Source organism: Lygodium microphyllum, chromosome 27 (assembly GCF_053477565.2).
Source record: "Lygodium microphyllum isolate KBCC chromosome 27, Lygodium_microphyllum_v1.1.10, whole genome shotgun sequence".
In the NCBI taxonomy this organism is placed as follows: domain Eukaryota; kingdom Viridiplantae; phylum Streptophyta; class Polypodiopsida; order Schizaeales; family Lygodiaceae; genus Lygodium; species Lygodium microphyllum.
Genome location: NC_141161.1, coordinates 107,046,281 through 107,063,876, shown reverse-complemented (window position 1 = coordinate 107,063,876; position 17,596 = coordinate 107,046,281). Strand labels below are relative to the sequence as shown.

The 17,596-nt window shown below is 39.7% G+C and overlaps 1 protein-coding gene across 8 annotated transcripts in view; it reads left to right on the top strand.

Annotated features, from left to right (window-relative positions):
• The window catches only part of LOC148012691 (S-adenosyl-L-methionine-dependent methyltransferases superfamily protein), a 67,193-nt gene extending 52,976 nt beyond the window's left edge, over positions 1 to 14,217 (top strand). For 3 of the 8 annotated variants that reach the window (XR_015689170.1, XR_015689171.1, XM_087669820.1), the window contains one exon: positions 11,303 to 12,157. Coding sequence is in view for 5 of the 8 variants with exons in the window: in XM_087669820.1 (XP_087525946.1) it covers positions 11,303 to 11,329 (27 nt within the window). In the remaining 3 variants the exon portion in view is untranslated. Of the gene's footprint in view, positions 1 to 9,329; positions 11,216 to 11,302; positions 12,158 to 13,190; positions 13,321 to 13,400 lie in introns of those variants that run through there. The other 5 variants (XM_087669816.1, XM_087669819.1, XR_015689169.1 and 2 more) reach the window with 5 other exon arrangements.
• The last annotated feature ends 3,379 nt before the right edge of the window (positions 14,218 to 17,596 follow it).

Below are 17,596 nucleotides of genomic sequence, written 5' to 3'. Positions count from 1 at the left end.
GCTATGCGCAGGGGTAACAGTCACTCCTGGGAAAGGGCTATGCAGTCTGAGATAGACTCCTTGCATAAGAATGACACTTGGGATTTGGTTTCCTTGCCTACGGGTAAGAAGGCTTTGCCATCCAAGTGGGTGTACAAGTACCCCTGGACACCCCAAGCCGGCACACAAGGCTAGATTGGTAGCAAAGGGTTTTAAGCAGGAGCATGGTGTGGACTTTGATGAGGTCTTTTCTCCTGTGGTTAAGATGACCACCCTGTGCTTAGTCTTGGCTTTGGTTGCTCAGCTTGACTTGGATTTATACCAGATGGATGTCAAGACGGCTTTCTTACATGGAGACTTGCATGATGAGATTTATATGGAGCAGCCTAAGGGCTTTGCAAAACCTGGCAGGGAGCACCTAGTGTACAAATTGAAGAAAAGTCTTTATGGCTTGAAGCAGGCACCTAGGGAGTGGTATCATAAATTTGATGCCTTTATGCAGTCACAGGGCTACAACAGGAGTGCTATGGATCCGTGTTTTTACACGAAGAAAGCCCGTGATGGTTCTTTATTGATTTTGGTACTCTATGTGGATGCTATGCTGATAGCAGGGAAAGCTCATGATAAGCTAGATGCTCTTAAGGCTCAGCTCAAGAAGAGCTTTGAGATGAAAGATCTGGGATAGGCCGCTCACATACTTCGTATGCGCATTAGATGCGAGAGGCATTAGGGACTTCTCTACTTATCACAGAGGGAGTACATTCATAAAGTCCTTGAACGCTTTCGCATACAGGACGTAAAGCCTATTGGCTGTCCATTGCCTTCTTATGTGAAGGTATCACAGGCTGATTGTTTGCAGACAAATGAGCAGAGGGCCGAGATAGCCAAGATTTCCTATGCATCCGCAGTGGACAGTCTTATGTATGCCATGATCTTCACTCGTTCAGATATTGCCTTTGCAGTTGGTGTTGTGGTACGCTATATGGCTATACCTGGCAAGAAGCATTGGGATGCCGTGAAGGATTTCATGAGGTACCTGAAGGACACTGCAGATATGTGCATATGCTATGGCAGCCAAGATACAGGAGTCGTGGGGTACACTGACTCTGATTATGCAGGACATACAGATAGTAGGAAGTCCACTTCTGGCTATGTATTCACCTATGCTGAAGTTGCTGTTTCTTGGATGTCCAGGGTGCAGAAATGCACGACGCTTTGTATTACAAAGGCCGAGTATGTTGCAGCCACTGAGACTTACAAAGAGGCCATTTGGTTGGGTCGTTTGGTTGTTGACCTTGGTATTGATGCTATCTCTACACTGCATTCGGATTCTACGAGTGCTATTCAGTTAGCCAAGAATCCGGTCTTTCATGCGAAGACGAAACACATTGAGATGAGGTATCACTTCATACGTGGGGTTATTGAGGACAAGTTTGTTGATCTTGTCAAGATCTCGACTGACCAGAATCCTGCAGATCTGCTCAGAAAAGCCTCTCTACAGAGGGCTTTGCCTTTCTTAGAAGGTTGATGGGTGTGGCATGAGATGACGTCTTTCCTCATCCTATTGTACATGTGTACATGTTGTACTGTCTTTTCTTTTTCTTTTTCTTTTCACTCCTCACTAGGGCCGATTCGCCTTTAAGTGGGAGGTTGTTGGAGATAAAGGCGCCTCAGCCTAGTCGCTCGTGTATTACTACACTGATAGTCACCGCCACTGCATACTGCAAGTAGTGAGCGCCTGTCACCGTCACTTTATTCTTTATTCTTTTAGTGACAGTTTGAGTAAAGAAAGGCCCGGTCACACATTGTGACTGTTGGAGTTCCCATTTCTTGTCTCTCTCTTTCTTGCTTTTGCTCTCCTGCCATAGCTCTCGAGTGCAAGCTTCGATCCTTCGCACCTTTCATGTACAACATCTGAAGCTTCACCCATATCGTTGAAGCTGTCTTGTAGTAGGAGGTGACCACCTGAAGAACCTCTTTAGAAATACAATGAAGAAGAGAAGAGTATGCATAAGCATCATCAAAATCCGATGTAAGCACAACGTCCTCGTGGTTGTTGTGGTCCGAATAATTAGGAGGAGTGGGAAGCTAAGGACTCTCACGAGCTCCAAAACCTTTCTCTCCTCCTCTTTCCCCAAAAAAAGAAGAAGAAAAAAACAAAAAAAAACAAGCAACAATACACACTCACTTGGGAGACATCTTATTTTGCAAACCAGCACTCTAACTCTATCAGTCTACATACTCTTGCGTCATTAGCTTGATTGATGCCCTCACTAATGCTTCAGGTTGCGTATAGGGATTGATTAGTCTAGTCTGTATTTAGGATTTCATTTACAGGTCAATGCAAATTTTTCCTTATATTGTCTGCATTCATATTAGTCCCTCTTTTTCCTTCTTCGTTGTATTTGTGTTCTTCTTCTGTTGTGCACTCTCACCAAAGACAATGAAAACCATGTCTACTAATAGCATTATGGTGGATCCATGCAGCAGGTTGGATTAGAGATGATGTAGGCAGCAGAACAAAGATGATGCACATATCCACCTATTATCTATATAATCCAATTAGATGCTTGTGATTGAAACTAATTACAGCTAATAGGATTGCACGATCATGAAAAGTTTGTGCAATGAGCATGTGTAGATTGAAAGTTTAGAATGTAGATATTTGTACATAGAAATCTCATATCAAGATATTGCAAATGGCTTTATGATATACTTGAAAAATCTTTCATATGATATCCATATTGGGATGGTTAGAAGAGCAAAACACATAGCAGAATAATGAAAATCGATCAAAGAGAATGTATAAGATGTAATTGGAAATAGGAATCCACTATGACAAGAGTAGAGTGGTTGAGCACCAACCCACACACTTCACAAGCTCTCTCTCTCCACATCAATTATTTGAAAGTGTGATAATAGATTATGGCGACATTTCCTTTTTTTATAGACAATATTCAAGGAGTTGTCCTACCATAAAATAAGTTGGCCAATGTTAACCCTCAGATGAACAAGGTAAAAAATCCGAAAAATCTAAAGTAGAGAAGACAAGGCCGAGGCAAAAGTGAAACGGAAAACAAAGGCGTGCCAAGAAAAATATGGAAAGAGAAGAAATGCAGAAAAGTCCCAAATCAAGGGAAAGACGCACGAGAAAAAGCGCAAGTTGATACTTTTACAAAAGAGCGCAAGGCGCATCATGATTTATTTTAAGAGCGCTGGGCTCTCACCTGTGCAAATTATAAAGGTAGATAGGTGGTAAGAAGGAAGCTAAGAAAATAGAAGGACAATGGGAAAAATGGCATAGGCCACAGTTACCCATGTAAAAAAGGAGATAAGGGGATTTAGGTTTTTGTATATAAAGTTGAATGAGAAGCTCATTCTTGTGTGTGGCCAAAAGTAGCTCTCCTCTTCTTCTTCTTCTTCTTTTTGTTCTTGCTTGCTTTAGCTTGTGCTTGAGAGAAGGAGTGTGAGTGTGAGGGAATGAGTATGTGAGGGTGAGGGATTGTGGTGGAGAAGCTCTCTATCTTCTTCTCTCTTCTTCTCTTCTCTTCTCTTGCTCGTGGGGCAATGGAGCTTGGAGCTTGGAGCTTGAGAATCGAGCTTGCTTGAAACTTGCACTTGGATCGTGGAGCTACCGGAGTGCTCGGGAGAGGAGGCAACTCGATCGAGTATGGAGGTAAGCTCACTACACTCGTAGAGAGAGATAGTGCGTCGGCTATGTGAGAGGTAGCCATTAGTGCTCAACTTGAAACACTTGAAACAATAAACGGTCCATGGGTCTTGGTGGTTGAGCTTGAGTTTGAGCAGCAATATCAATAAAGGTTACAACAATGCAAAAAACATCTCTATCAACAATCCTTAACATTTGATACCATGTTAAAAGAGCAAAACACGTAGTGGAATAATGAAAGACATAAGATCAATGAAAGAGACAATGCACCAGATGTAGCTAGAAATAGGATCCACTATGACAAGAGTACAATGGTTGAGTGCTAGCTCATACACTCCACAAGCTCTCTCTCTCCACACTAAGTATCTGCAAGTATAAGCGTGAGAATGGACTGTAACCACACTCCCTCGTTTTATAGACAAAAATAAAGGAGTTGTCCTACCACAAAATAGGTCGGCTAATTACCAAATAAAGAATAAAGAGAGTGCCCATATATTAGGTTGTGGGTACCTATAAACTTGTGATATGACCACTTCTAAATGGGGGTCTTTAAATTGTAGGAGTCTCAAATTTTTTGGGAATAAAGATCTCATGCCTTTAAATGTGCTCGGGTGTGAACACGCCCTTAGCACTTGTACTTACACACACACACACACACACATACATATATCTAAAAACCTAGAGGTACACACTCGTCATTGTACCTACAAGCGTACACTCTCTGCTCTCTCTCACTCTCTCTGTCTCTCCGCACAACGAACACCTACTGTCTCGATCTTAGTGCTTGACCCATCACTACAAACTGGTATCAGAGCGGGCAAGAGACAGCTCAAGTGTTGCAGGAGTCCCAAGTGGACTCCACGAGCAAGAGTTGTCACGGTCGAGCTACGGTTGAGGTATTCGTACTTCTTAGAGTTCAAGCAGGAGCTGACAAGCAATCTCAGGTCGTGTTCGTGGGCGATAGGTCGTGCAAGCAGCCATTGAATAGGTCGTGTGCTGCAGAAGGTGGGCTGTGGAGAGTGCGATAGGGCCAAGCTCCAACTGACAAACAATAGGCAACTAGATGTACATGATGACTACAGTGCTGACGACAAAGGTGACTGCACGCGACTGCCAGGAGCTGTAGGTGTGGCAGGTTGGCGATGAAGGCATGGACCAGCAGGGCTCACGGGCTCATTGACGGCAGCTGGTAGTGGGGCGACGGTTGTTGGTGCGCGACGGACTAGACCAGCAAGACATTCCAAGGACGGGACAGGGCAACCACCGTGCAGACGTGACCAACGCAACCAAGCCAGCACAACCACTGCGTGCGACGAGGACGGGTTCAGCAAAGTGAGGACAAGCTTGACGGGTCAACGGACCTATCATTCAACTTTTTTTCTTTTAAAAATCTTTATTCAAACTCCTTCCTCTAACCATGGTTCACGCGCGCAAGCACAAAAGGTTAGATTTGTGCGACTTTGCACCTAGAAAGTTGGGGCTTTTCCCGGATTTGGGGATTGTGATGCAGGACAAGACAATTTGATTCTGAAATTGCAAAGTTGGTGCATATTTGCCTAGGAATTTCAGGGCTTTTTCACATTTTAGTGAAATTCTTTCAATTTCACTCAAATTAGTGCACGCATGACTTGGAAAATTTGGGGAATTTGCCCAAATTTGGTGCGAGCAAGATGCAATAGTGATATTTGTCTTAGAAATTGCAGGAATTTGTGACATTTTGTCCCCGACATTTGGGGCTTTTCATGTACATGCACAAATTGGGCTGAAATTTACCCAATTTCTCGACATTGATACACATTGGACCCTGTGCAATTTGGGGCTTTTGCAGTTTAGGAAAAATCTGTGCAGCATTTGGTCATTTTATGTACATGCAAGTTGAATTCCACGCAATTTGGACATCAACACTTGGTAAAATTTGGGGGTTTTGCTGAAATTGCTCTATTTTGGCAAAATTGGCTTGTTCTGTGCACGACAAAGAAAATGCAGATATGTGGTTGATGCTTTGAGCACAAAAATTTTGGGGCTTTTGACCATTCGTGTCAAATTTTATGCCCATGGGTACATAAACAACAGAAATTGCAGCTAAAATTTTGGGATTTCTCATGTAATGTGATGCATATGCCCTTGGAACAGCTGTAATCAGTTGTGGAATGCTGTAGCACATGGTTTGGAGCTTCTGAAAATTTAATTACAGATCTGAAATCTGTGCTTCTACTTGGTCATTTATTGCTGGTTGATACTTGTTTGTACCTTAGTCACTTGGGTGACAGTTTTGGGCCTGCATTTGCTGATTTTTTTGTCACATTTGGGCTGAAAATCATGGCTCGCAACAATAACAACAGTAATCTCATGCACATGAAGAAGCTTGAAGAAGCACATAACTTTGCAGTTTGGCAAAAGCAGTGCTACAATATTCTGTTACAAAATAAGCAGGCAAAGCCGATTAAAACCAAAGGGGCAAAGCTCGCGGACATGGAATAGGAAGAATTGGGATGAGTTAAATGAGCTTGCATGCTGGACCATTGAGCTATTGATTTTTTATGCCTTGTTGTTTAACATTGAAGGTTTGGATTCTGCATATGCTATATGGACTCGACTGGAAGAACCGTATGTACAAATGAGTCTTGCAAGCAAAGTGTATTGGCTGAAAAAGCTTATGGATTTGCGTATGAAAGAGGGTACAACAATATCTACTCACTTGAGTGAGTTTAACTCTATTTTTAGCCAGGTGGTTGCCTTGAAGTTCATAATTGATGAAGAATTTAAGGCTACTTTCTTGCTTTGCACTCTACCAGAGAGTTGGGATACATTCAAGACTGCTATGAGCAATTCTAATGCGATTCTTTTGTATGTTGATGTAGAGAGTGCTCTACTCATGGAAGAATGAATCGGCAAAACAATGCATCTAGTAAGTCTTCCAGTGCTTTGAATACTAGGGGTAGATCACAGTAAAAAGGCAAATATGATAGCAAGGGACACAGTAAATCACATGGCAAAGATGTTGAATGCAATCATTGTAGCAAGAGGGTCACTTTAAACATGACTGCTACAAATGGAAGAAAGAGAAAGGAAAGGACAAAAAGACAAATGATAGAAAGGAAGAAAAGAGAGACAGTCAGTCTAAGAAAAGCAGTGTCAAAATTGAAGAGGTGAATGTAGTCACTCATGAGAGTGATAGTGGGAGTGACATACTCTTTGTCTCTTCACACTTTGGTGCACATGCTTTACTTGTAGATACAAATGATGACATGCATATTTGGATTCTCGATTTAAGTGCTTCTTTTCATGTCACCTCTCATCGTGAGTGGTTCTCTGATTATACAGGGGGTCGACATGGTGTTGTCCATCTTGGGGACAACTATCCATGTAACATTGCAGGTATTGGCAGTGTGCAGTTGCAATTTCAGCATGGCTCTATCTTTACACTTTAGCATGTACGGCATGTACCTCAGCTCAAGAAGAGCTTGATTAGCACAGGGTAGCTAGATGATGATGGTTTTCATACCACCTTTGGTGATGGAAAATGGAAGATCTGTAAGGGATCTAGAGTGATTGCAAGAGGGTGCAAGAGTGATACTTTGTATCCACTTCATGTATCTAGTGTACGTGACCATGTTGTTGCCGTGACCGAGCAGCCAAGTGTTTCTTTGTGGCATGGCCGGTTGGGACACATGAGTCAAACATAAATGAAAGTGCTTTCTCATTTGGGTTACTTGCCTTGTCTTTGTTATGTTGATTTTGAGCATTGTGATCATTGTATTTATGGCAAACATGCACAAACATCTTATAAAAAGTCTCTTTTGTTGAAATCTTATCCTCTAGAGTTAGTACATTCATATATATATCAAATGCCAGGATTATCTTTAGAGGGAAAGAAATATTTTGTCACTTTGTCGATGATGCTACACGAAAGGTATGGGTTTATCCTATTCGTAGCAAGAATGAAGTGCTCGACAAGTTTAAAAAATTCTTGGTATTGGTTGAAAATGAGACAGATAAGACACTTAAGTGTCTTTGCTCTGATAATGGTGGGAAATATGTGTCCAAGGCCTTTCAGGTATTTTGTGACAACAAAGGGATAAAGAGGGAGCTCACTATCCCTCATAATCCACCCCAAAATGGAGTTGCAGAGCGTATGAATTAGACCATACAGGATAAGGTCCGTACGATGCTGTCTCATGCTGCATTACCCCATGGTTTTTGGGCAGAGGTTGTTATGACAGCCGTTCACTTAATTAATCAGTCACCAAACAGGTCTTTGGGAGGGGAGTTTCCCAAGAAGCATGGTCAGGCAAGCCACCTTCATATGCTCATTTGAAAGTGTTTGGTTGCGAGGCTTTTGTGCACATTCGTAAAGAAAAACACAACAAACTTGAGCCAAAGTCTTGTAAATGCATTTTCTTAGGATATGGTGACGAGGGTGCAATGGGGTATAGATTATGGGATACCGAGAAAAGGAAAGTAATACACAGCAATGATGTTATCTTCTGAGAAGATCGCATGCATAAACATCCCAAAAAGACTGAGGAGGTCTGTAGGGTTGTATTCCTGGAAGAAATACCTTTTGATAGCAAAATGTGCCCGCATAGAGCAGCAAATACTTGTTGTAAATGAACCTGTAAATGCAGAAAATGATGTTGAAAATGATCAGCCAGCTATTGCCCATGATAATGAGCCACTACATGTGCAGGAACAGCCAGGACAACAAGCTGTTAATGCTGATTTGCAAGTTGAAATGCCAGGACAGCATGCTGAAAATGGAAATTTGCAGGAACAGCCAGCAAACAATGATCATTGGGTTAGGAGATCGTCTAGGGCTACTAGACAACTTGATAGAGTTGTTCGTGGTACAAATTATGTGATTGATTATGTTATGTTGGCAAACTGTGGTGAACCGTCTTGCTTCAAGGAAGTAATGGACAAATAGGACAGCAAGAAATGGTATAAAGCCATGTTGTCAGAGATGGAATCTCTAGAGAAAAATGGCACTTGGGACTTGATGCAGTTGCCTAAAGGGCAGAAAACACTTCCATGCAAATGGGTTTACAAGATGGTCACTTCTGGTTTCTCACCAAAGTACAAAGCAAGATTGGTTGCAAAGGGGTACAAGCAAGAGCATGGAATTGACTTTGTTGAGATTTTCTCTCCTATAGTCAAGATGACTACATTGAGAACCATTTTGGGCTTGGTTGCAGTTGAAGATATGGAACTCGTACAGATGGATGTAAAGACTGCATTTTTACATGGTGATGTGGATAAAGACATATATATGTAGCAACCTGAAGGATTTGTGGAAAAAGGGAAAGAAAAGATGGTATGTAAACTCAAAAGGAGTTTGTATGTGTTGAAACAAGCACCCAGGGAATGGTATCATAAGTTTGATACATTTATGCAGTCTCAAGGTTTCCATAGAAGTCAAGTGGATCACTGCTTGTACACCAAGAAGGCAGTTGATAGTAGCCTGATTATCTTGGTTCTGTATGTTAATGACATACTAATTGCTGGCAGGGGTACTCATGCCTTGAACTCACTGAAGCAAAGTCTTCATGGTAGCTTTGACATGAAGGATCTTGGTGCTGCAAATCACATTCTTGGCATGTGAATACTTAGAGATAGGTCGACAGGCTTACTCTATCTATCTCAGCAGGAGTATATCTCCAAGGTTTTGCATCATTTTAATATGGAGGGGGAAAAAACAATTGGGATTCCATTGCCTTCATATGTGAAACTCAGTGCAGAGAACAACCCTATATCTGATGATGAGAAGGCTGAAATGGCCAAGATACCATATGCTTCAGTTGTTGGCAGTTTGATGTATGCTATGGTTGCTACACGTCCTGACATTGCCTTTGCAGTGGGAGTGGTTAGGAGATACGTGGCAACCAGTGGCAATAAGCATTGGGATGCAATGAAAGGTATTATGAGATACCTCGAAGGCACAAAGGAGTTGTGCATTTGCTTTGGGAAGCAGAAGGCATTTGTTGTTGGGTTTATGGATGCAGACTATGCTAGTCATGCGGAATGCAGAAAGTCCACTTTTGGGTATGTGTTTGTTTTCACAGGAGGAGCTGTCTCTTGGATCTCCAGGCTACAAAAGTGTGTTGCATTGTCTACTACAGAGGCAAAGTATGTGGCTGCCACTGAGGCATGCAAGGAGGCTTTATGGCTTTCACGTCTAGTGGGAGAGCTTGGCATCACAGAGTTACGTGTTCTCCATTGTGATAGTCAGAGTGCTATCATGCTAGCACAGAGTCCTGTCTTTTATGCAAAGACAAAGCACATACAGGTGAAGTACCACTTCATTAGAGATGTACTTGATAGCAAGAGCATTGAGCTTGTCAAAGTGCATACAGATGATAACCCTGCAGACATTCTCATGAAGGGTCTTCTAGCAGAGCGGTTTGCTCATTGCCGACAGATGATGGGAGTTGGAAAGATTTATGTATTTTGGCTTTGTACATACCTAGACTTAGCTGATTATTTTCTAATCTTAAGGCACATTGCCTTTAGCTGGGAGGTTGTTGGGAATAAAGGCCTCGTGCCTTTAAATGTGCTCGGGTGTGAACATACCCTTAGCACTAGTACTTACACATATATATATATATCTATCTAAAAACCTAGAGGAACACACTCATCATTGTACTTACAAATGTGCACACTCTCTACTCTGCTCTCTCTCACTCTCTTTGTCTCTCGCACAATGAACACCTACTATCTCGATCTTAGTGCATGACCAGTCACTACACAATTGACGTAATATGCTTATCCTAAAAATAGGGACGATGTTTGAAAAATATTTGAGTTTGTGTCCTAAAAGATTTACTAAATTTGGATATTTCTATTCTTGACAACTTTCAAGCAAAGAAGGAAATCTATAAAGAGACAAGTGCTAGGAGTTAAGACACTTCTCATTGAAGCTTCCAAGTGTCACTTCACTTGTTCCACTTCATAATATGTAGCTGGACATGGGTTCCATGCTACTCTACTTTGCCTCTTTATTGTGGCTACCTTTTCCTATATTTTTGTCATTTTACATGGAGTTTCTTCGCTATCATCTTGTCTATAGCAAGCAGATATCTTTCCACAATTGGTCAGAGCCATCTCCCTCTCTCATCTTCCACATCTTCATCATTTAGTCTCTCAATTTCCCTCTTCTCTCACCACTGTTTTAAAGACGAGCAACCCATAAATTCATTTTCAGCTCTTTTGCGAAGCATTTCCACTTTTGGATTGTGAAAGAAGTCATGCCAAGACACTATTTATCAACTATGAAGAAAGCCTGATTTTTCCTCTCTATTGTTTTGCATGTGATGCATGTGTAGATATTTTGCATGCTCTTGTGACCTTGGGAAATACTTCTCCTTACTCTTAAGTTGTCTATAATTAAGCTCAATCCCAAGGGACTTTGGTTGAGTAGAAACGCTTCCTTTTGGAGGTTCTTTTTTTTTGGTTTGAGGGGTGTGGAGATACACAAGGGTTTGCGAAAGAAAACACGAAGTGTACAACCACAATTGAAGCATAGTAAACTCAAACACTAACACAAAAATGCAAAACACAAGAATGAAGGTAACTGAATGAATGAAAAGTGCTGAATAATGTATTAATAAATGAACAATTGTGTACACAATGCTCAAGGGAAAATTTTTCCAACAGCGGATGGCTCTTGTGGAAGTGGGCTGAGGAAGATGTTGAAGCATGGTGCCTACAGATCCCAAGTCCAAAAACTACCAATACAAGCTGAATCTGATGCAAGAGTGGGCAGGTAGCAAAGACACAGCCTAGAGAGGTGTAATTGGAGCAGGATGGTCTACTAGGAGCAAGGGACACCAGTAGAACCTGATCTGGTGCAAAACACAGCTATCCCCTGATTGCAGATCAGCAAGGCAGCAGCTGGAGAAGGTAGAACATGTGCTGAAGATGTTGAGGAGGCTGTCCGTGACAGATGCAGTATGTGACCGGCAGTTGCGTGCCAGCTGTAAACAGAAAAACGCAGGCTGATCAGATCATACTGATGCAGAGGATGATGATGTCAGCAAGCTGGGGCAAGACACAGCCAGCATGAGTCTCTAGGAGGGCTGGCAATAGCCGAGGATGACCACAGCAGCAGGCTGGAGACAAACACAGTTCACTGTAGATGGAAGGGCAGCTGAAGGATGTCCATGGAAGCTGCTGGAGAAGACTGGGCAGCAGCAGGGAATGAGCTGGCAGCTGTGTGATAATGAAGACCAGGTGCAAGGGAAGCAACTGGAGTAGAAGTGATGACAAGGGATGCAAGTAACCTAGCACACACTATTTATAGGGATGGAACCAACCGAAACAGGGGGAGTTTACTCATGGAACATTGAAACGCACATTTGAGTTTTGGGGCTGTTTAATGAGCTAATGAAGTTTTAATGTGTAATGCACCTTTTTTAGCTGAGCTGGGGGTGGGGGGGCATCTTGAACCCTTAATTCAGCTCTATATGTTTTATGCATTTATTGCTATAATTTATTTCTGAGTAATACTTATCTTCAGCCTCAATCTTTCGTTCTTGCCATATTCTTGAAATGCTTAGTCACAGAAATAAGAGAGTCCTGAACTTTTAAGCATATGACATTATACGTGGCTCTTACAAGGACAAGTGAACTCTACAACTAGAGTGATGATGTACTCGACTCAAATGAACGGAGAGAGAGAAAAAAACGAAGAGTGAACTAGTGACTCAAATGAAATGAAAGCCAAAGGCAGAATATAAAGTATGTAGTCTAGATGCAACCATAGGTAGGCTAGCCTGCTAAAGCCAAGGCAAAGTTCAACTAGAGCTAGACCGCAAGAGTACTCGCACAAACTACAAATCTGCTCCTACTATATTTATCTCTCAAATGGCTTCAGGACACCCATTTGAGACGTGGGCTTGACTGGAATACCGCTTTTGCACATGGTGTAACCACCTCTGCTGGAGTAATTGTGACTATGGTGCTTGAGGGAAGTCTTGGGTGAACCCAACAATAAAAGTAATTTTGAGGAAGGTGGAGTCGTGTGGATGCTCCCATGCCTAGCTAGGTCCGATCCTGAAAAGAAGGGTTCATGTGGACTTCATAGAGCAAAGCCATGGCTTTGCTTGAGGCTATTGAGCCCCAAGTCATACTTATCATGACTTTGATGATAGCAGATCATTTGAGTCTATACCTCACATGGATTGACTTATCAGTAGCAGGCATCAATATGATGTCTATAGGGTTAATTATCTTGGGAAAGCCTTCAATTGATAGGCATTAAGACGAGCTGAGTAGGGGTTTTAAGTTTGTAGGATGGCCTCAAATAAATCAATGATAGCATATATGCAATAAGATTTCTCATCCCTCCTGTCTTTGGTTGGGCAAACATAGAAGTCTCTCTCTTGTAAGTGACAGGTCCAAGGGAATAGCCCTCAAGAAGAACGTTTTTTATTGATGTGGACTCTCGATTTGTTAAGTGCATGGCCTGACAGAAGTAATTTAAAGAAATTGGCTTTGTTTGAGACATGCTTCATGTAATTATCTGTTGACTTAAATAGCACAGATGTTGAACACAATATTAGAAAAAATTCAGTAACATTTGGAGAGACGTGTGTGCATGCATGCACTCTGCGCTGGGGCCAAGAACAGTCATTTTCAGTTGGTCAGTTCGATATCGTGATTGCAGCTGATTGGTAAGACACATTCTTCATTGTTGGTCTGGTTTCATTCTTGTTTTCACAAATGAATCCCTAGGGGATGTTTGCATTTGCAGTACTTTCTTTGAGTCATCACATGCAGATTTGGCACATACTATAAAGTGCCTCTTGAAAAGATCGATAGAAGCTCGGGCGTTGTTATTCAATCCCAAAAGAAACAGAAGTTTGAGTCTTTTCTTACAAGCAGCTCAAGGGTTGTCACTACATGTAGAACTTTTGGAGCAGTATAATGACACCATCTGGCAGATACATCAGAGTCTCTTGTTAGCAGAAAATTCCATATGGAAAAACTATGACCCGGAACATTGCTATCCTATGTTAGCAGTAATTAAACACGCACATTGGGGGCAATGCTGTGATGTCAAAATCCTTCACTGAATTGCCGTTGGAACCAGGAGAAGATGCAAATGGCTGCACTGCACTTGGATATTTTTGAGCTATCTTCTTGAGAGGCCTGTTATTAGCAGGTCTAATGTGACAGCATTTGCTGGATCACGTGCCTTCATGCTATTGATACATTTCTTTCATTTGGTGTTTGGAGAGACCATGTCATGGCCCAGTAGTGGTCGGGGAGACATGTGGAACATTGGAGATGTAATACTTACGTTGAAGGTGTTGGGAGTAGCTATAATTTAGTGTTGGATGCAAGGACACAGCCTCAATGCAAGTCTGCCTAGGCATCTGAATGAACTAGTCACAAATTTGCCGACATGTTTGTTAAATTAATGTAAGTATACCAGTGTTATGAGGATGCTGATGAAAGCATTGACCAAACTTGAGGATTGGCTTGTGAGATTTGTTAGATGTTGAATTCGTTTTTAACTTTTTGGCCTTAACAGATGCTTACAACAAAGAGCGTGTTGATCAATATTGATGATAAATTATAGAGATCTATAGGGCAGTGATTTTAGCTTACATAGCTTGGAGTATCAATATTGATAAATTATAGAGATCTTAAGTATTATTGGCTTTGTTGTGTAGCATATTAGTTGATCCAAGACTAGTATATCAAGTTGAGGATGCTGCAAAATCATGGTATGTGCATGTATGTTACGTGAAAGATAGACATCCCAAGTCTTATAAAGATGATAATGTAACGGGACTATCGTCTCCACTAATTCCTCATGCATTACTTTGAAAAACATGTGCTCACTCTCTTAAACAATCACTTTGGCACAATCCTTATAAGCCTGTAATGCTTAGAAATGCACGTTATATATACACGAGGGACATCTTTGTAAGCCCATGATATCTACAAATATGCATCAAGGATACAACAGTTAGAATATGAAGACCATTGTATTGGAATTGATGTTGGGATACTTGAGCTCTTTTGCTAATCCCAAATCACTAATGCAAACAAATTAGAAGAAAGCAAGAAAGAAAATGGATAACATAAACTACTCGTAAATTGATATTTCTTGAAATAGATGAATCAATGATAGAGCTTGCTTTCCTTTTTAAGGTCGTTACTCAATCTTAGCAAATATTAACTGTGGCCCAAGGCATAAAGTTGAAAGAGATCTCTTCATACAAAATGTGATGATCTTTGAATATTGAAAATAAGCAATCCCAAATAATTCTATTTTGCTAGTAATATGCTAGCAAAAGTACATATAGACTTGAAAAAAATAAAAAAAAATTATATTCATGTGTATGCTCATTAAAGATTACCATTTATGCTAAATTTGGACTATTAAAGTTTAAATAAATATATGAATATAATCATAAATGAATCAACAAGCAAAAAAAACACACTAGGTGTAAATGTAGAGAGAATATTACTATTTTCAAATTACTCTTTTATGATAGTAGCACTAACCACAAATTGCTTAATGCAAAATTCTCCAATGATAATTAAAAAAGTAACACAAAAACTAGAGTAATGCTACATCCAAATTGTTTTGAGTTACTCTTTGGAAATCCCAAAGAGTTAATTCACTACCAATAATACAATGGGTTAGTATGATTGGTAGTATTATATTGCAAATTATTAGTACCAAGAGAAATTGCAAGAAAGTAAGAAAGATTGCTTGAGAGGTTCACAACCCTCATGCTTGCACTTGTGTTTTAATGTTTCTCAAAATGGATAGACAAATAATAGAGCTTCCTTTGTTTATTTAGGTCATTGGTGACCTAAAAATCATAGCCTATGGCATAAATAAAATTTATAGTTATTAGATACAAATAGTGACGAACTTAGATAGAAAAATATTGATAATAGCTTATGGCACAAAAATAATTTGTAGTCCTTAGATACGAAATGTGATTATCCTTTTCGCTCAAATAATCAAAATGCTAAAGGATCCAATATCCAAAAAATATATTCGCATAATGAAGAATAACAAGTATTAAGAGTAATATTGGTCGCAATTTGTAGTGAGAATGCTAGTTGCTCTTGGAATCCTTACTGGCAAATTACAAGACTTCAAAAGGTATTTTACATGTTGAGATGTGAGGTGCATTATAATAGATAGATTGTAGAAGGTGTAGGTGTTTGTTGGTCTTTGAAAATATGTATAACATATGATCCAATTCATGTTTCTTACATGTAATAAAGTAAGCTTGTTTATTGAAGTTGTCATCAATTGTCTAAACCATGTTGTCATGTAAATATAGTAGAAAAATTGGTGATAACATCCACTAAGATGTTAATTGCTAAAAGTATCAGCAATTTGTATTAACATCCATGGTGATGCTTGACTCATTGCCAATCTATGCATTTAGAGAGAAAATTATCTACATTCTTAAGATTTCAAAATAGAAAAGTGTAAACATTCATCGATACCTTTGTCCCACAAAAGTCTGTTGATGCATCTCTTCTAAAATACCATTTTCCTAAATGGAACAAAGACAAATGTTTCTCAAAATATAGAAAACCATAATTTTAACATTTTTTGAACATAAAATAATTTGGATTATATATATAGTTACTTCTCTATAATTAGAAAGTGAATAGCAATGACAAACAGAATGTTAATTTGGATCATGTATATAGTTACTTCTCATGGCATCAGCAAGTAAATAGCAATAACAAATAAAATACTAATGTTGGGCTATGTACTTACTATATTCGCAACTATGTTAGCTTTTTTAGACGATACTAAATTAATGAGTGAGACATTTAGATGAAAGACACCCATTTGTTGTGCCTTTTAGCCATTGAAGGTTGGAAAGGTTGACATTCATTATATTTTTCTTGTCTTCTTTGATAAGGAATTCTAAAATCACGATATAGTTTTTCAATGCATGTATTACAAGAAGTTCCTTATCATATATATCAAAATAGCTTAGACTCCTTGAGTTTTTTTCTCTTGAATGCAATTCAATGATTGTCTTGCATAATTGTAGTACCTATGTCAACACCACTAGAATTGGTAACACCACTATCTTTAGATCAAGCAATTGAGGAATAGATACATGTGTTAATATCTATTTTAGTTTGCCAAAAGGCTTATTATTCGGAGTCGCCAACGAAAGGCAACACAACTTTCAAGAAGCATTGTTAACAGTAAGGCACTCAATGAAACTTTTTGCACAAATTATATGTAAATACATAAAAGCTACAAATACTTAATAACGAAGTTCATGTGTGATTTTAAGTTTAGGAAATTTTAAGATAACTTCTATCTTCTTCAGGTCAATTAAGATAGCAGTTTTAGAAACAACATGACCCAACTTTTTGGAAAAACCTATTTTTATCAAGATTTTCATGCAATCCATTTTCCTTTAGCAACTTGAAAACAAGAGATAGACTTATGCTCTTTTCAAACTTACCAACAAGAGTAAAAAATCATCAATTATGAGGAAAGCCACAAAATTATGATATTTTAAGAAGATATGATTCATCATGTAGCTAAATGTTATTGATGCATTAGTCAATCTGGATTGCCTAACTCAGAATTCACAATGGCCAAATTGAGTCCTAGAAATAGCCTTGTCAATATCCCTATGAGCCATGTGAACTTGATTATATTTGGACTTTAGATCTATGTTACTGAAAACAACTTATTTTAATATACTAAGCAAGCAACTTATAGTAGGGATGGGATAATGGCTCTTGGATAATCTTTGCTCAGATCTCTATAATGATTAATGCACATTCTAGAAGTGCCTTTTTTCTTCTTCACCAATAGGAGATGTATACCATATAGAGAACTACTGGACTAGAAGTACCTTTTTTTTTCTCTTCACCAATAGGAGATGTATACCCGAACTACTAAACTAGATGAGTTTGTGATCTCAAGTTATT